General features: G+C 51.4%; 1 protein-coding gene across 5 annotated transcripts in view; it reads left to right on the forward strand.

Annotated features, from left to right (window-relative positions):
- The first annotated feature begins 6,334 nt into the window (after positions 1 to 6,334).
- The window catches only part of MXRA7 (matrix remodeling associated 7), a 49,273-nt gene continuing 36,106 nt past the window's right edge, over positions 6,335 to 19,501 (forward strand). Inside the window, exon 1 of one of the 5 annotated variants that reach the window (XM_039500780.1) lies at positions 6,335 to 7,094. In XM_039500780.1, coding sequence (XP_039356714.1) covers positions 6,603 to 7,094 — 492 coding nt within the window. In that variant the 5' untranslated portion in view covers positions 6,335 to 6,602. The remainder of the gene's footprint in view (positions 7,095 to 19,501) is intronic. The other 4 variants (XM_039500779.1, XM_039500783.1, XM_039500782.1 and 1 more) reach the window with 4 other exon arrangements.

The raw sequence follows: 19,501 nt of genomic DNA on the forward strand, positions 1-19,501 counted from the left end.
AGGGAGGGGGACAAGAAAGTGAATTGCTGGAAACTTGCCTCCTGCTGCATGTCTCTCTTGTCACAAGCCAGCAGTGGGCTTGATCTTGTGAGTAGATGGGGTTGTGTTGGAGCAAATACAGCTGACACACACAATGTAGAAGATGACCTGGAAAGGGTTAAATTCAAAGTTCAGTTCGGTGATTTGCCCCCCTCCACTCCTTGTTAAGTGCTTTGTTTTTTTTTGTGGTGGACTAATGGAGTTAGCCTTCCTGGAGGACACTGGTCTATCCTAGTGGTCACTGGCAGAGACTAGATGGAACTCATCTATATATTAAGCCTGCCCATACACGTGTGAATGTATTGGAACAACATTTGGAACTTATCACAGGATTTGTTGTAAGTTTTATCACGGGCCTTTTAGGAAACCAGATTTCTATGGTCAAAAAGTTAACAGAAAGCACATGTCAGCAGCAAGGGAGAGAAAGCCCTGAGGAATCTAAGAAACTTATTTTTAAAATATTATAGAAAGTGTGGAAAGAAAAAGATCTGAAGGGGCAACGCGGGACAAGAATGTTGCTGACTTGCGCCTCAGCCTTGGTCCATTCCCTGCCGAGGATTGATTTGAAAAACAAACTTTCTATTCCTTTTCCCTCGGTGGAGCTCTTGCAATGCAAGAGATGCACAATTGCTCTCTCTTTCCTTGCCTGCTGGAAAACTGGCTGGAACTAAACAGTGAACCAACAGCAACCGCATTGTTAAATGAATCCAGGCCCCCAGCACATGCCCTTCGGGAGAATTAACATCTTGATGGAGCTATTGAAATGCTAACATTGTTAAGGGTTGCAGTTTGGATTAATGCTGAGCTGCAGAAGTTATTTTTGCAATCATTTGCAATCAATTTTCATCCCTAGAATTCCCATGATATATGCTTTCATATGTCCCCAAATTTAGGCTGTCTGCTGTTGAAGCCTGGAAGGACTGCTATGGCCCTGCTCTGTTCTTCCTCAGATTTCTTTTATCCTTTTACTGCAATTGCACCCTACCTCCTCCCTCTAGCATAGAGGATGGGCACATTGATCCTTTGTTTAATTGCTGCTAATGAGCTGCTGGAGGAGGTTACATCAGTTGGAATGTAAAGCTGTAATTACTATGTGACAGCCTGCCTAGCTCTGCCATCTTTCCCCTATTCGCCTCAATTAGAGGCACACTTGCCAAATAAGGTAAAAGTGGCCCCCTCCTTACAGGGTCTGATGTCAAGTGAATGTTGTCATGGACCTCAGAAAGACGGTTAGAAACGATGTTTCACAGTGAATCTCGAATGCAGCATGTGCAGTACCCTCACAACAGTATGCTAGAATGGCAGTGTCCCCACACAGCTGCTTACCAAGGGCCACCTAAACACCACTAAATACAACGTGGCTGTCATGGTTGGGTTGGGAAAATCCATGTTATTAAAATAATATAGTGCACAACAGGCCCTTCCATGCAGGGATCTCACAGTGCTTTACAAGGCACCACCCATATCTCACAGCTGCACCTGGCTTGTAGATTTTGGACAAGGGCAAACTAAGGCATGTCTGGCCAGTGTTTTCCATGGGCTTTGTGAGTTTGGGGTACCCAACATGAGACTCCTGGTGCCTGATTTTCAGTGAAGCTGGACTCTCATAACTCCAACTGATGTCAATAGGAGTCATGGGTGCTTAGTAGCTTGAGAATCAGGGGTGCAGGTTGACTACTCAAAACGAAGGCACCCAGAATGGGTGGACATTTGAAAATGGTGGCTTGAGTGTCTTGTCTAAGTTCATACAGTGAGTTGTGAAGTAAGCACAGAATCTGCTGTCAACAGAGACAGATGATAGGGTGGTTAAAACAGCAGCAGATCTACACTAGTGCTCCTATCATTGCCAGTGGAGATGCTCTGGTGCAAGAGCAGAGTAGGGGAATTTCAAAAGCACCTCTGGGCAGACCCAACCTAGGGCCTTTTCTTTGGCAATAGATGGAGCCAAATTCCTCTCAGTGCTTGTTACAGAAAGCAAGACAGGCCCCTAAATTATAAGTCAGTTTGGCCTTCCCTTTGGGAATAGAATCAATCTATTAATTTATTTTAAATTGTGCAGCAAATAACTGTAGTTCAGGACCCTGTGCTAGCAAAACTACTATGTTGGAAGATGTTATAACAATGTATGGCTGGGACTGCTATCTGTCCTCATCAGAAAACAAGTGCTAGAACCCTCTCAGCATCAGCCATGGGAATTCACCCAGAGTTGGGGGTGGGGACGACTGTCCATTGCCATTGCATCCATCAGCCCGGACCCAAACTATTTTCAACCCCCACCTGAGGAAAGGAGGGGTTGCTGGTGGGGAGGGGCTGTGGTTGACACCTAGATCATTTCTCTACTACAAGGGCCTCCTCTGAAGATGTCCATCTGCTTCCAGGAGGCCACATCAACCCTCATGCGCTGTTTTCTGTAAAGTAGGAAACTGACATGGCCCTGGTGGACTGATTAGATAAACTTACCTCTTGTCAGACCTGTGTATGCAACTGTTGCAGGCAGCCTTGCTAACGATGGTGTTGAAGCATGACATTTGCTAGCAGTTTCCTTGGCCAGCAGGATATTGCTCCCATCCATGCAGGGAAGATTTTCAAGCATGACCCAACCCCCACCCCAATATGGCAGTTTTGAGAATATAGAGCTCTTAAGTAGGGTTGTTGCTAGCACAGTTTTCATCCCATGTGGGCAGTAACCCACCTGATGTATTGAGCCAGGATTATACCCGAATAGAGCAGGATCTTGTCTCGCTAGAGTGAGATGAAACTGTGCCAGGTTGCTTTAGCTTTACTGTGAATGGGTGTGTCGTTCTGTGCCAGAGGCTCTTGAGGGGACAAGTAGATCTAATTCCTCTGCCCAGGAACTGAATATATAGACTTGAGAGACTAGCAGCAGGTCGCATTCTTAAGCACTTCGATTGGATGTTCTGTCCCTGGGGAAATGCCCTTTAAGTCATCTCCTTTTGGCTTTTCTCTTCCGCTTTTGTTAGTTAAAAATATCTCCAGCTTTTTTCAGCCCCTCTGATTAGCTCCATCTACAGATAGTTGGCAGAGATGGCTCCTCTTAGTCTGATGATTGCTATGCTTTTACAAAGCCACTGTCTGCCTTTCTGTGTCAGCTAGTCCTTTTCCATGGATTATTTCATACCCTGTTGACAGTTGAGTGTCTGGTGTAGAGCCAACCTTTTCCCAGTAGAGGGCAGCATGCTCTTCAAAGATGGCTCACAAATATATGGCGGCTTTCTCAAAAGCTAGCCCTGCCCATTGAAAAAGGGCTGTACCCATTAACAAACAGTATTTTAAAAAGGGGGGCAGTCTTAGCAAGTGGAGTCCTGGGTGATGTATGTCCCCAGAGCATTAAACACTGTCATGGTTAGCACTACCTGATCCCCTTGGCGCTGGCAATGGCAGCAGAGAAGTCAAAAGATTGAATGGACACACACATAGTGGAGGGTAAGACAGGGTTGATTGGCCAACTGTGTTGCACCCTTGGATACCCATGCTGCCATGCCTGGCAAGGGCCCTGCTGAGTCTTTATACATGGTGGGCAGGAGCAGAGCTAGAGCAGGGCAACAATCAACAGGGATGGGAACTTGAGTAGCTAATTTGACAGATAACGTGAAGATCAGCCACATTCAGCAAGCTGAGTGTTTCTAGCCTGTGTTTTTGCTATGTGAATTCTTGGCTTCCTATCTCTTAGTCTGCTGCAGTCAAGACAGGAGCTGGGGGCATTAATCCTGCTGCTGGCTTGGAAACCCCCCTCTTCTTGGTCTCCAAAGGCACAGGAAGATCTCCCCCAGCGGCCATCTTCCTTTGGGATCCAGGAAAGGAGGTCCCTATGAACCTAGACCTTCAGGGAGGTCAGTGGAGGAAACAGCTGGTTATGTGAGCTAGGTTTTTTCAGGGGCTTAGTGCACCCTCAGTTTAAGGGGCAGAATTTATGTTAGGAGGAGATAAGGGAGCTTGGTAGATTGCCCAGCCTGCCTTTCCCCCTCTCCCCCCCAAAATACATGCTGGATTGGGGGCAGGTTGACCTGGCTGGTGCAAAAAAAGATGCACGACGAGCCAGCATCCACCTGCCCCTTGAGAAAATCAGAGAAGAAGGGAGGGCCACCAGCTATCCTCAGCAAATGGGTAAATGTGTGTGGTGTATTCAGGGCCCATTGTGGGAGGCAGTTATCGGAGGTGGAGGGAAATTATATTCAGGAGACCAAAGAGCATCTGAAGGGTAGAGGGGGAGAGCAAGGTCTAGTGGTTAGAGTCAGAGGCTGGACTCAGAAGATCTGAGCTCTGTTGCTGCTTTACTGCTGACTCACTGGGTGAGCTTGGGCAATTGCATTGGGTGACATTTTCAAAGATGCCCCAGCATTATTGGATGCCAAACTTTCAAGACCTCTAGCTGGTTTTTCAGAGGTGTTGAGCCCCTGCAGATCCCACTGACATTAGCTGGAGTTGTGGGTGCACAACATCTCTGAAAATCAGGCTCCAGGTGGCTACAGTTGGGCACCTGAAAATTGAGGCTCTCACATCAGAGGCTGCTATTGAACAATTTGGCCTTAACGGCTCTGTGCCTCAGTTTCCCCTTCTGTAAAATAAGAACAATGTTCCTGGATCACTGTGGGTTGTGAGGCTCAGCTCATTTGTAGTGATGTAAGATCCTGGGATGCAAGGTGCTAACTGAGGCATGACCTCTGCCTAGGACTATCAGCCAGAGCCAAAGAGTGGGGTATTTGCCATGCCCTAATAATCAATATTCCATTCAGTGCCAAAAAGGGAACTGACAGAAGTCAGGCTCTCAGACTGGCAAGGCCCACCTGGGGAACAATGGGCTATTATAACAGGAGACAGCTTGAGGAAAGAGGTAGCCTCCACCACCTATAGGCCACAAGGACAACTGAGATGATGGAGGATTCATTCTATGGCATACCACATTCTTTTCCCATTACCTCTATTTAATGAGTCAAAATTTCTGATGCTCATAACATTACTAGCTTCTAGAATGGAGGGGAGAGGTAACAAAAAATGTGTTTGAGAGGCCGGAGATGCTGCATTGGATCTCTAAATCCCACCGAGTAGCTGTAAATCATTCATTATTGTTCGGGTTGAGCTGTAGTGTGGCTATGATGATCTCTCATGAAACCTAAAGCTGCACAGAGAAGAAGAAGATTAAGTGCTGTGGTTGTTTGTTACTAAGAATACAATTATCCATAGGCTAATAAGCACCTGCTTGATAGGATTACCCAGAGCAGCAAGAATCAGCTCCAGTCCATTTCCCCACTCCCTTGGGATTTAATTTGGATGGGGGGAGAGGGGGCTATTTTTAGTCAATCAATAAACTGCCCACTCACATATGCAACCACGGAATGTTTGCTGGGGTAGATTTGGGTGCCAGATTCCCATGTCTGCTCCCCTGATGCTCCACTGTGGCAACAATAATTAGCACTCATAGAGCACCTTCTATTTTCAAAGTGCTTTACAAACCTTAACTGAGCCTCCCACAGGCAGGGAATCCTGGATGGCAGAGACTTAAAAGTCCTGACAAATCACCCAGTCCAAGCTGGGTCCCCAGGAAGCATTTGCCCCTGTCTAGCTTTAAAATGTTCCATGCAGTGTCCCATCACTCCCTTCAGGCAACCATTCCACAGCCTTAGTATAACCAGCCCCATTTGACAGATGGGAGTAATACAGGCATCCAATTTCCCCTGTTAGCCTTTTTATCCATGCAAAGGGCAGCCTGGCCAGTCCACAAACAAGGGCTTCCTGTCACTTCCAGCATGGAGGGAGGGAGGAAGAGGAGACATTCTGGAGCTCTGGCATCCTCTTACCTCCAGATCCACCTTTCCCATGAGCAGCCCTTCCATTACCGAACAAAGGGACAATGTGGTGCAAACTATCCACTACAGGGTCCCCCAATCCTGCAGTCAGATCCAAGCCAGTAGGTGCCCATGCAGTGAATGTAATTGGGCTCCAGGAGGGAGAGGGAGGGGCTGAGTGCCAGGTGCCCTACAGAGGAGGACAAGGGCGCTGCCTAAACACTGCTACGATCAAAACAAGGCTCGTTTAAAGTAATAACTCGATGAGTCCCCGGAACTTTCTGGAAAGAGCCTTTTGGCCACAGCCCGCTTCTAGCAGAGCCTACCATGTCCATCAGACTCGCTTGGCTGTTCCCAGCATCACCCCCCCCCCGGAGGGGGGAAAAACCCCTTTCCCAGGGGAGAGGAGACCTGGTTCTCAATGCTCGGGGAGGGGGGCTGGGCCCAGGCTGAGAACACACTGAAGGAGAAAGGGGGAGAGAGAAAACCTCATAACTTGCGCTGCCTGCGCGGTGGGATGGCAGCTGTGGGCAGGGCCCTGGGAAATGACGCTGCTGCTGTGTATGTTGTGAAACCCTATCCCGCTTTAGCAGAGCCGGGATTTCGCTAACAGCTGCGGGCAGATTGCGCTGCCCGTGGAAATTAACCAGAGCTGGTCAGTTGTTCCCAGACAGCAGCAGCAGCAGCCGCCGCCGCCGCGCAGGGGAGCCAGACAAAAAACAAGCAACGCCCTTAGCCCCTTGCAACTCGGCTCCAGAGATGGATGTGGCCGTGGATCTGTACCTGGCGGTCCCGCTGCTGTTCACAGTCCTGGCCGTGATCCTGGCTTCGGTCTTTGTGAAGCTGAGAGCGACTGACGGGGACAAAGCTGCCGAGACAGCCAAGGGGGAAGGGTCCCCGGGCAAGGAGGCAACCGAGCAAGGGGAGGAAAGGAAGGAGGGTGAGGGGGAAGGGAAGGAGGGAGACGCGCTGAAGGAGGAGGGGATCCCGAGGGGGGAGAAGGACGAGGAAGGAGCGAAGGACGAGGGGAGAAGGATCCCGGTGGAGGAGATTGGGGTTGAAGAGGGGAAGGCGAAGAGAGCCGGGGAGAATGAAGAGCAGCAGCCCAAGGAGGAGGCGGTGGCAGCGGCAGCCAGGACTGCAAAAGCAGACAAGCCGAGTCAGCCTCAGGAGATGAGCATCCCCCGCCAGGCTGCTGAGGCGGTGGAGGAAGAAGAAGAGGAGGAGGAGGAGGATGACGACGAGAGCAAGGTAAGAATGGGGAGCTCCGGACAGCTCGTCTTCCTTGTGCAACTTTGGGAAGTTGGGTTGGATCCTGCTGCCTGGCCCTGTGTGGGTAGGTGCTGGAAGTAGGGGAGCTGCAGCACCCCCTGGCTTGAAGCGGTTTCCATTATACAGGGTGTACAGTTTAGTTCCACGGCTTTCAGCACACCCCCCCCCAATTGTGCCAGCACTCCTGCCTGTGGGAATGACGTGTGTGCAACTCCCCACCTAGAAGTTGTGTTGTGTGTGTGTGTGTGTGTGTGACAGCAGCAGCAAATGCTATGGTTGTCCTGAACCCTGGTGTTTGTCATAACCCCCTGTCAGCCCAGGCACACCCATACAGTGCTGAGTGCACAGAACTGTGCAGTTACTTCTGTGCTGGGATCTTACACGCTTTGCACAGACATGCCTCTAGCCAGCCAGTTTTGTTTCTCTTTGTGGCCTCCAGATCATCCCACCCTGCCCCAAACCTCAGATCTATTTAATCTCTCTCCTTCCCACCTCCTCTGATCTAATGAGTTATGACAAGCTTGTTGCTTCTGAGAGTGTGAGAACAAAATGCTGCTTCATGTTGCTCCACTGAAATTTTGATTTAGGATTTTAACTCCCAACCGTCCAGTCCCCCTGCCCTGCCTGTATCTCTTCTAAAAAAAAAAATAGATTCTGAGAATTGAATGCAAGTCAGATTAATCTTTGCTTGAGTGGACCTGAGTCTGCAAATCTGGTTTGTGAGGCTCCTCCCTCTCTATCACTGGCCTCACTAATCAAGATAAGGAGAAGGGTTTCAGAGGGTTCCCCCTCAGTCTCCTTTTTGCACCCTTTATCTAGATGTCTCTGGTGGAAGCTGGCTTCTTGCAGCTTTGAATATAATGGGGATGAGCCCTTGTGAGGCAGCCTACAGTGCCCCTCCTCCCCCATGCCAAGGAAGGATAGATTTGAACACGCTGCGGCAGTCTCAGCATGAGATGACTCCCAAAGTCTAGACTCAGTGTCCAGTAGCCCTGAAAAGTGGCCTGGGTATCTGCAGTGTGTGGGGCAGTCACCCAGTGCCATGCAGCAAAAGTAAATCCTCCCACCGCACCAGATCTTGGCTGTTGAAAAATAAATGAGCAATGCAAGGTGCATGAAGAGTTCATGTTTCATTGCTACCCCTCCTCCAGCACAGCCAGGACTCCAGGGGGCCAGTTGCCAACGGATGGTAAAGTTGGCCTGATGCTTCTCTCACACTCTTTTAAACATGAATTTCCTGAACCTGCTGAATTGCAGTTACCAAAAGCTTTCCCCCAGGGTTTGCCTGGTGGTTATTTTCAAGGTTATTTTCTGTGGGTCATTGGGTGAGTAGCTTAAGGGTGGCTTTAAAAAAAAAAAAAGTGTGTGTGGGGGTGTCTATTTAAAACTCACTCTCCAGATAGGATGCTCCAGTGGAGGGAGCACAGGCATGGGGGCCAGATATGCCTGGTTGTGTTGTTGTTAGCTTTACTTTTAAAATGTTCTGGCCACGGTACAATAGACACAACAGAGCCAGCCAGTGCCCTGGAGAATTTACAATTCTTGGCTCACTATGTGACCTTGGCCAAGTCACTCTGTTCCTTCATTTCCCTACCTGTAAAATGAGGTTAACGAGCTTTGAGCTCTATGAATGGAACTGTGCTAGATGATGTGCCAAGCCCTATTAACTAGTATGGAAAGAAGACTGAAGCAGGCATGGCGACTTTGGCACATGAATGCAGGCCTATATTTTAACCACGCTCTTCCTGATCTGTAACATCTCAGTAGTGGGGCCTGGGCAGTATCCATGCTCAACTTCACTTAGCTTCTCACTTTCAGAGGTGCTGAGCTCCCATCACCCCTGAGTTCAGTGGGACTTACGCATGGGCAGCACCTCTGAAAATCGAGCTACTCTAGCTTGGTCATGTTGTTCCTGAGGAGAGCCTTCTCTTGTTCCATTGAGGATTGTCCATATTATTGGTCTCATAATGGAAGTACTTTGCCTCTGGAATAAACAGGATGATCCCTGGAGGCATAAGTTGGGGAGATACTAGCCATGGTGGTAGCCACCCTGTTTACTAGGTTTGCTGTTGAAAAGCTTATTAGCCAGGTTTCTCTGCACTGCTCAGTCAGCTGCAGGGTCCAGTATGTGTCCCAGCTTTTCTGGCTGGAAACGGGCAGCATCCCATTAAAGCAGCTGACTTTATAGAGGGTTCCCATTGGTACCCTTGGCTTCCCTCCAGGCTTATTGCTGCTGTAGCATGGCTCTTGTTTGGAGGGCTCTTCATCCTCTCTCATATACATATACACACCCCACACACAGTCCCTGTTTCAGAGCTTCACTAACCAAAGCCGCTCAGATCCTTTTAAACAAACACGGCTCTGTTGGGGTTGGATGCTCATGCTCAAACCAGTAACTCGGTCAGGGTGACCGTTACCATGCACCTTGGTTTGCACCATCCCCCAGCTTGCGCTGAGTTCACTCCAGAACCTGTCTGGGTTTGGTCAGTGGGCGGAGAAGCTAGCCAGGGTGTTTCCAGACAGAGTGACAAGAGCCTGCCGGTTTTACTCGCAAGGAAAGTGATTGCCGCTGAAGGCATTTCTTCATTGCTCAGCGATGGGGCTGGGCAAATGAGATGAGACCACCACCCACAGTGAAGGTGTCTCAACCAGCTTGTCTGATCTCCTTGACCACTTGACTTGTTGTCTCCACAGGTCTGTCTGGGCATCCATAGGTGGCATGTCTGCCTCCTTGTAAAGTATGTCCGGAGAGAAGGGGTGTTGTATGTGTCATGGAGAGACCATAAAGCATGGGGCATATGTGGGTGGACTAGGGTAGTGGTTCTCCACCTTTTTTCATGAGTGGACCCCTAAAAAATTTCAAATGGAGGTGCAGACAACTTTGGAAATATTAGACATAGTCTGCAGATCCCTAGGGGTCCATGGACTACAGGTTGAGAACCACTAGACTAGGGTCCAGCGATGTGTAAACTGGAGATGTCTCCTATACAAACTGGCCTCTAGAGGGAGAGGCATGTGCAGGTGAGATGTGGAGAGTCAGTGAGGGGGAGTCTGTTTCGAACAGCAGGCGCTGCGGAGGAGAAAGCTCCTGCACCACCAGTGTTGAGCTTGTGGGAAAGGATGGAGCAGGGAGGCCGATGCTAGATGAGTGCCGAGGACGGGGAGGAGAGCATGAGAAGGGCCATGAAGCAGGCAGAAGGCAATGGAGGGCTGGACCCTGAAGCGATTTAGGCAGCCAGAGGGGTGGCTGATACGAGTGATGCCACCTTGCAGGCCTACCGGTGGGCAGCTTGCGGTGCTGCTTGAAGGCTGGTGCACTTGGCTCCCCCAAAAGAGCCCACTTTGGTGACTAATCAGTTAGAGGAGCACAGCTGGGACACTGACACCCGCCGGGCACTTAACCAGGGCATGGACTCACCACAGTGCTTCCTTTGACAAAACAGGGTGAGGGAAACTGCTCTGTGCCACCAGGAGCCCTGCCCCAGGCCAGCCCCGCCTGCCCCCAAGAGCAAAGCCCAGTTCTGTGGCCAGCAAACTCCCAAAGGAAGCAAACTTGGGGCAATAGCTTGGTTCCCTGCTCTGCCCCTTTCTCCTCCCCCTGCCCACCCTGCTCCCTGACAAGCACACTCCTGGGCAGGGCCTCCATCACCCTCTTCCCCTCTGCCCCCCGTCCCCCAGGTTCCCAAAGTGAGTTAAAATAGGCCCTCTCTGCCATGCAAGCATTGTTTTTTCCCCCTGGGAAGAATGACTTCATTCAGGTCACGCTCCAAACAGCCTCTCTCTGGTGGACCTGAGGCTGTGGACAGAGAAGGTGGGTGGGGGACATTTTTCTGTGCTGAGTGAGTGAGTGTGTAAGAGAGAGAGATCTAGCTTGTGCTAGGACTCCTCTGAGCCGGCCGTTTAGTTTTTACAACAAGAGTACTAGCTAAACAATCTGATTCAGCACAGTAGAGCGGAGGGAAGAAGATGTGCCATCCCAAAGGAGAGTGTGTGGTGGAGGGAACGGGGGAGAGGGGAGAAGGGGAGACGGGGACTTCATACAAAACAGCTAATGCCCCGTCACTGTACTTCTTGGCAGCGGCTCACCTAGACAGAGAGGCGTCTTTCTCTGGCTACTGTAAAAACGACAGGGTCTCTGTTTTGTAGGATGACGAGATAGCAAATGTGAAAAATCAGGACAGGAGGTGGGGCAGGGCCACCCAGAGGATTCAGGGGGCCTGGGGTCTTTGGCGGCGGGGGGTCCTTCCGCTCTGGGACCCGCCGCCAAAGTGCCCCAAAGACCGGCAGCGGGGGCCCCCCACCGCCGAATTACCTCAGAAGACCCGGCACTTCGGCGGCGGGTCCCACTTTGGCGGTAAGACCCAGAGCGGAAGAAGCTCCAAGGGCCCAGGCCCCGCAAGAGTTTTCCGGGGCCCCCAGAGCGAGTGAAGGACCCCACTCCAAGGCCCCCAAAAAACTCTTGTCCCTATAAAATTGGGACATCTGGTCACCCTTCTGTCTTGGGGGAAGGTATTTAGCTCTCCCCACACCCCCTCTCTCAGAGGAATTTTCAGAACATGCTACATACCCCAAGGTCAGGGTGTGATTTTTGCCAGTGATTGGCCTCCCATCAGCAGACTGATGATTCTCCCATCAGCAGACTGTCAGAAGTGCGAGAGCTCTCACTGTCCTTGGGCTGCTAACCTCACCCTGCACCCCTGGAGGAGAGGGGCTGAGAGAAGAGCTGTGAGTGGTGGGATGACAGTTCTAGGTTGTGTTTGTTGTTACAGCAGAGTCCGTACAGAAGAGGTTGGGAGCAGCACTAGGCAGTCATGTGCCCCATAACTTCTGTGTATCCTAGAGGCTTTTAGTAGCTGCGAACGGTGCCCCAGGAATGGGCAGGGGGACTAGAGAGGCAGAATGGAGGTGAGCTAAGCTGGTGCTATCTAGACATCACTAATGTTAGACTCTGGGGGGCGGAGCTGTCTCTGACCCTCAGTAAGGATCTGGGTCTAGATTCACGTCCAACATCCTGGCCACAGGCATCTTATGGGCAACTTCTGGTGCTGGTAGAAATGTGTCCTGTCCAATGGGGCCAGTCTAATCTGGAAAACTGCAGTCCCCCAAATGACTCAGCACACAAGATTCCCAGACGCAGTCAGCTGGGCTGTCTGTTCCGTAGCAATGGCAGGGGTTTGCTATGCAGCTGAGAGCTTTATAAATGAATCAGTACATCAGGCTGGGGGGCGGAGGGTGTTCTGCCGTGCCAGCGTGGGTTTCTTCCCTTGATCAGCAGATATACTGCCTCGGAGTGGTCCAATTTCACTGCAGCCATTAACCAATCAACCAGAACATTGAGGGAGAAACGTTTTTCTGAGCTAGCAGCGCTGGCGTGTCTTAGTCTTTCGCGCTGACTGGCTGGGGTCATGAATTCTGCTGGCTCCGATTATTTTTCCCTAGCATATGCTCATGCCATGCTGAGCTTTCCCTTAGCACTGCCAACCAGCAGTGTCTGTTTAACTTTCTCTGCTGCTCTTCCTCAGACAGCTTCAGAGTCGTATGCAGTGGTGGGGTAGCCGTGTTGGTCCCAGAATAATAGAGAGACAAGGTGGGTGCGGTAGTATCTCTTTTACTGGAAGAAGCTGGTCCAATAAAAGAGATTACCTCTCAGTGTACCGAGATGATGTACGGTCTCCTGGCTAGAACAGTGGAACTGGGCACTGGGACTCCTGGGTTCTGTGCTTGCCTCCGCTGCTTACTGTGTGAACTTGTGGAAGCCCCTTAGGAGTTCTGTGCCTCCGTTTCCCCTTTTGTGATATGGCTACAATAGGCCCCACCTCCTGGGGGTGCTGTGAGGCTTAGCTAATGTTTATAAAGTGCTTTTATATCATACGAAGATCCGACAAAGAGATCTCTTTCCTCCCTCCCCCAAAGGATACCAAGACTGCCTGGCTTGTTTTTTCCACTTGTTTTGATCTATATAGTCTAGTAGGATGGAATGCGGTGACCCCTCACCCCATAGGAGAGGGAACATACAGCAGTGGCTCTCCTGCCCTCTGCTCTTGCTGGCCCTGGCTGCAGGGTGAGTCGGGGCAGGGGCCAGGTGGCCAGAGGGGCTTGCGTCTAAGTGCCTTACCGTCGGGTGAGCTGACTTGGGCTGGTTCAGAAGCAGTTCAAGCTTCCCAGCTGCTTGTCAAGCTGCAGAGCCTTGACGTGGAAGTAGTTTTAAAAGGGATCTAGCGCCTGGCCAATAACTGTCATGGGTCAGACAGGAGGGGAGCTGCCTCCTAGCAAGGAGTAGAAGAGTAGACTCCTGGGGTAGCTTGTTGCTAGGAAAGGCCATGCTCATCCTTTCCACACTAATGCCCCTTACAGACACCATCTCAGTTAATGCTAGCAGAAAGGAACAGACGTTCAAAAGCTATTGGGGCTTTACAGGGCACTTGCGATCCCTAGATCTCAAAGTGTTTTGGAAAGAAGGGTGGGGGAGAGGTATTCCCATCCCACAGAAAGCTGGGTAAGAGGGTAAGGGACTAGCTCAGTGGCAGATCTGGGAACAGAACCCAGGTCTCCTGATGCCCAATCCAGGGCCCTTGCTACTGGACTCCCCCTTGCACATGAGAATCTCCCTCTCCTTCTGATGACTTGAAGTTTATTACAGAGTTTGTCCATATGTTGTTTCGAAAGTGAGCTCAGTGTGTGTTTTACGCGCACACACGCGCTCCCTGATGTTGCCTTCTCCAGGTGCTTCCAGCTGCGGGTGTGAAAACGTACAGGCTCTGGCCCAACTTCCTTGGGAAGATCCTAAACCAGAGCAGCTGAGGCCAGCACTGAGTGAACAAAAGGGATCAGATCCTTGCCAGCAGTGCAGATAACTGCTCCAAGTGGTTTTATCATTTTGGCTGTCATAATCTGCTTTGCTGGTAGGATCCTGAGAGCTGGGACGTATAGGAAGTGGGGGGAGCAAACTGGCTCCGTTTTAAAGGAGATTCTTACGAGCTGCCCCATCCTGTAAGGTGCTGAACATCCTCGACTCCTACTGAGGTCAATGGCAACGTGCAGTACTCGCACTTTGCAGGATTCAGACCCAGGTGAACAGAATGCTCAGCACTTCCCTAGCACCTTTTGTGGAAGGATCTCGAAGCATGTTATAAACATATTCATTTTTTGCAACCAACCTATGAAACAGGTAAAGATTCAAACTCATTTCACAGATGGGGACACCACAGACTGAGGTGAAGTGACTTGCCTGAGCTCACAAAGCAAGTGAGTGGCACAGCCAGGGAAGAGAACCCAGGAGTCCTGACTTCTTTAATCACCAGTAACACTTCCCCCTTCCTTTGATAAAAACTGATCCTGCCAAAGTACTTGATTTTGATTGGTGTCTGATCATCTGCTCTCTGATAACCACCCACTGGTCATGCTGTCAGCTCCATTAACACAAGATGAGTTTATATCATGAGTTCTTTCCGAGTGTGAGAGCCAGACCAAGCCATCTTTGAAATTGACCAGTCTAGTTCCTGTGAGAAATTTAATCGAATTGGGATTTTCTGATTCTTATTACAGTAGCCCCAACCGACATTGAGGCTCACTGGTATGAGGTGCTGTACAAACACCTACCAAGAGAGAGATCCTGCCCTGGAGAGCTCATGATCCAAATAGACAAAGGGTGGGAAGGGAAACAGAGGCTGAGACAGGAAGTCAGTTGCCCAAATTCACCCAGCAGGTCTGATGGCAGAGATGGGAATAAAGCCCAGGTCTCCTGACTCCCAGTCCAGTGCCCTAGCCACTAGGGAATGCTCCTCCCCTGCCGTATGCCCTAAGGAAAGCCTCAGGGCCGTTGTCCGAGGTGAGAGAGAAACATTACAAAGCACTGGTCCTCCCAGAAAAACTGCCCTTTGCAATTTTCCCATGCGAGCAGCCTTGGTAACAAAAACCAAAATAGGGAAGGGGTGTGGGTGTGGGGGAGACAGCTAACGACCCCCCCGGCAGAACAGCCTTTTAAAGGGGTTGTTTTCCATGAAGCAGCAGAGAGGGTGTCTGAATGTGGTTGGATAGGAGCCATCACAGGACAGAGGTCTCCTGCGGTTACAGTTCTGGGGAAGGTAAACAATCTCCTTTTCTGGGTACGTCCGCCTGAGGATGGGCTCAGTGATCTCAAGTCAAGGGGAGTTTTTTTTCAGTGGGTTTTGGATCAGGCCCATCTTGTAGAGGGTTAACCACCAGTCCAAGTGCTGCTGCCTTGCACTAGAAACCGCCTGTCAGACCAAGCAATCAGAGCGAACAATGGCACTAAGACTGCAGAGCAGTGAGCAGCCTTGGGCTTCTTGCAGGGAGCCCAGGCTGAGAGAGGGCAGGCCACGTGGAAGGTGAACTGTGCTAAGACAACACTGGCCTTCTTCTCTGGATAAACTGACACTTCCCCACGCCAAGGCAGCTGGCCTCCCACCTGGGATATCACTTTGCAAGCGGACAAGGCCGTGATTTATGGCTGGGGGTGGATATTAGCCCAGCTGCTCTGATGGCCCTGCTGTGTGGGTGGCTGGGAGTCAGTGATGGCTACCCTGGCATCAGCTAGGCATGGGGGTAGCTCTTGTGAATATCCACTTGGGAAGCTAAGACCAGGATTTGAACAGGGCAAAGGGAGAGAGGTGGAGAGAAACTGTAAGGAGGGAGCAGAGTTTGTGTGCAGGGTTTAAGCCTCAGGGCACAGATCAGCTTGCAGGACCGTGTGGAGCCCATCAGTTCAGCCTGCAGGATTGGGACCCAAGTCGCAGCAGCTTTGCAAAATCATCATGAAAACGTACCAAGTCAGGCACAAAATGCACTTGTCCTGATGCTACCACTAGGATAATGAAAGCACTAAAGAGATTTTGTCTGCCTGTGAAGAAAATCCCTTCCCCTGTGAAGTGAGGTTTTGCAAGACTTTTTCCCCCCATACCGTGCATCATGCCAGCATCTTTATTACTATGTGCATGCTCTGACCCATAATGCATTGCAGCTTTTATTTTCTTTGGATTCGCATGAAACGTTGCAAAGCACTCATCCAAGGGCTCTGGATGCCTCTGACCTCTGGTATGTTTAAAAATACGATAAAGCCAGCAGCCTCCCCCACACCAGGAAGTAGCCAATTCCTCCCACGAATACCAGCTCTTGCCATGCTCCTCCCTTCCCCAGTACCTGGGGAGATGAGATCTCACCCTGTCATTATGTCTCATGAGACAGGCTTTAAGTGGGTACCAGCAGCTCTTTTGGGGTGGATTTGGGTTCGTCCCGTGCTGCTGCAGGAATATGGTGTCTGCCCTTCCATTCCATGCTCCTGATTCTGCCTGGCCTGGTGTGGCCTTCTAGGGAAAACCACATTCAGCCTTTTCCTGTAGGATTCTAAATCAGAAGTTTGGGACATGAGCAGGACCTGAATGTTGTCTCACCTTTGTACGTGTCTGTCGCTTTCTCTTCTTTGTGTCCCTGTCTTCCCCCAAATCTGGGATGTGCTTCTGAGAAGGTGCCGGTTCTGGGGACTCTAGAGCTGTTACTGTGTTGTTCACTGTAGCCACTTGGAACTTCCTGGAGGCAGCTGTGGGGGTAAAACTCTGATCCTCCTGCTCTAAGAAGCACAGGCCCCATCTTCTGAGGCTAAAGGAAAATTTTCGTTAGCAGTATAGGGTCTATGATGCCCCATCAGACAGTTCTGATTCCATCCAGTAGAGGGCAGTAGTTCACAGACACTAGCCAGTTCATTACACTATTATATAACTACTCCACTGGGCCGGGGCTGTGGGCTAACATATATAAGCTCCCCTCTCCCTTCCCAAATTCAATTTTGTTGCTAGCCACTTGCTAAGCTTTTGAATCCAGTTTGGCCATAGCAGTTGCGGATTTCCCTAGAGGAGGAGATACACTTTGCACTTACAGCCCCTTTCATGCAAAGATCATCAAGTACTTTTAAATCAGTGGGTGAGGTTTATCCCAGCTTTACAGGTGGGGAAACTGAGGCACGGCAAGGTGCTGTGACTTGCCCGCGGTCACACAGTGGGGTCTAGAATCTGTTGACTACCAGTCCTGCCCTCTAACCACTAGAGACACAGCCTCCTTCGGTTTCTTAAACACGGTAGGGACGTGTCAGTGCTGGCCGGCCAACCTGTGACTACACTGACTTAGCGAATTGCAGGGCGAATGTAGCCAGGGGCCTGGTGCTGACCGGACACGAGACATCCCAAGGAGACAGAGGAGTCTGACTGCAACGCAGCCCTTCTGTCACAGCTCACAAGGGAGATCGGAGACCTCGGGCAGGGAGGGGAATAAATAACTTGAGATTGGCACAGCCAGAAATCTGACTGTAAAGGAGCGGCCTGGTGTGGTGCTGCCTTGGTGATAATTCCCCACCTGGGATACTGCAGGGGTCCCAGGTGCAGCCGGCAGGGCGTGCAACTAGCTCCTGAGAGCTGTGTTCCCCAGGGTTCCCAGTCTGCCCTGGGGGGAACAGCGTGTGCAGAACGTTCAGTGCTTAAAAAACAGGACAAGCTTTAGAAGGGCCTTCTGTGCTGAGCCATGGAGTCTCCCCTGGGTGGACCTGCCCCTTCGGCCGGTTCAGGATGCACCTTTGCTGTGAGCGCAAGGCCCTTGGCTGGCAGGCTGCAGCTGCTCCATGGCAGTAACTGGCGGGCGGGGAGGGGAGCGGCTGAGCCAGTTGTCCTGGAGGAAAAGGCTCTCAAAGGCAGGGAAATGTGTAATGGACACATGGCACCGGGGTGAGTGGGAGCTTGCTGGTGTTGTTGCTAGCTGAGCGCTGGGAAGCAGGGGAGGAGAGGTCAGCTGGGCCAGTGGTTTAATCAAGTGATTTACAAAGCAGATTGGCGAAAGCCGAGACAGGGCTTTAGCATCTAGACTAGCATTTTTCTCCTGGCTCCACCCCTATTGCTGTAGTCCTGGTGCTGCCCCACCGGTGCGAGCAGGGGGACTAGGAGAGACCGGCTGCCGGTGTTTAGCCCCCCTGCCCAGAGCTGGTCTGCATGACCCCGGGGTTCAATGCCAGCAGTTGGTCTACACTAGCACTCCCAACGTTGCCACCAGCAGTACAACAGCCCAGAGAAAGGTGCTAATGCAGATGAAGCCTTAGGGGGGCATGGAGACTATTGAGGATTGGGGGTGCAAAGGAACAACAACCCAGCTGGGCAGTTGGACTCTCCCTAGGAGTGTTTTATTAAACCTAGTGGGCAGGTGGGAGCTGGGCTAGGTCACCCAGCCATGGAGGGATTTGCTCTCCAGAGAGGGTCAAGCCCACTAAAGGCAGGGAGGTTCTCGCCAGCTTTCAAGTCTAAATCTCCGAGAGCCAGCACAGCGAGTGCCTGGCTTCCCCCGGCTGCTGCAGGAAGGACTCGCAGGATGGGGAGGCCACCGGCAGGGTTCTTCTGCCACAGGAATGTCTATAACAGGGGAACAAAAATAGGTCAATTCAAAACCACCCTGGCTTAGGGCTCAACCCCCATCTGGGAACATGGCTCCTGCCTCCTTCCCAAAGGTATTTCCTGGCATCCTAAGCCCCAGTTCATTGCCCTTGCTTTGAGCACTTGCGCAAGGGGAAGGGGTGACTGAGCTGAGGATTAACCCCTCAGTCACCAGGGGCCAGCCAATGCCTCTGCCCCCTGTCTCACACCTGCAGCTGCACCGAATGTGGCTCAGAAGATAGTCTAGGTCCCCAGGTCTGGCCCAAGGTCTGGGCTTCACAAAGCTCTGGCCTCGGGGTCCTAGAAATGAGAGGCGGAAAAGAGACGTCCAGTCATGGTGTTTACGGCCAGCGTACGGCCCAGCCCAACACTCCGCCCTCTGTTACCTCAGGATCTAGCCACAACAAAGTGCTGTCTTGGCTGAAGGGAATGGCCGGTGCAGCAGGAGAGCTGGCTGGCCCTGCCCTTTTGACTCCCTGGTGGCCCCCCGACTCTGTCTCATGCCACCACAGCTGTGAATAGCTTTGGCAGGCGGGGGAGGCATGGAGAGTGACTCACTAGCACTATCTGCACTGCTGCTCCCCCCTCTGAAATAATTGACAGCTCCCCCGGGCCAGGTTTGGAAAGCACCAGGCTGGAGAACGCTGCCCTGCCCAAAACGGCCACTCGGCCCCTGGCCCGAGAGGCCCTGCTCCCCTCAAACGCTCAAATTCACCCGCTCTCCAGCCACGTCCAGGATTTCCACTTGGAAGAGCCGCGCTGCAGCTGGCAACGCGTTTCTTTGCATAGAACCGTGGGGTCCTCGTGCTTTCGTCTGCTGGAACCAGACGACTGTTTGGATCAGCCCTGTCTGGGGAGAGGCCTGCAGTGCTGGGTCCCCATCCCAGGGGTGTGAGCTAGTGTCGGTACCTTTCTCCCACCTGCCCCCTACTGGAGGTAGCTTTGCCCAGTCCCTCCACC

The sequence above is a fragment of the Mauremys reevesii genome, linkage group 15 (assembly GCF_016161935.1).
Source record: "Mauremys reevesii isolate NIE-2019 linkage group 15, ASM1616193v1, whole genome shotgun sequence".
NCBI lineage: Eukaryota > Metazoa > Chordata > Testudines > Geoemydidae > Mauremys > Mauremys reevesii.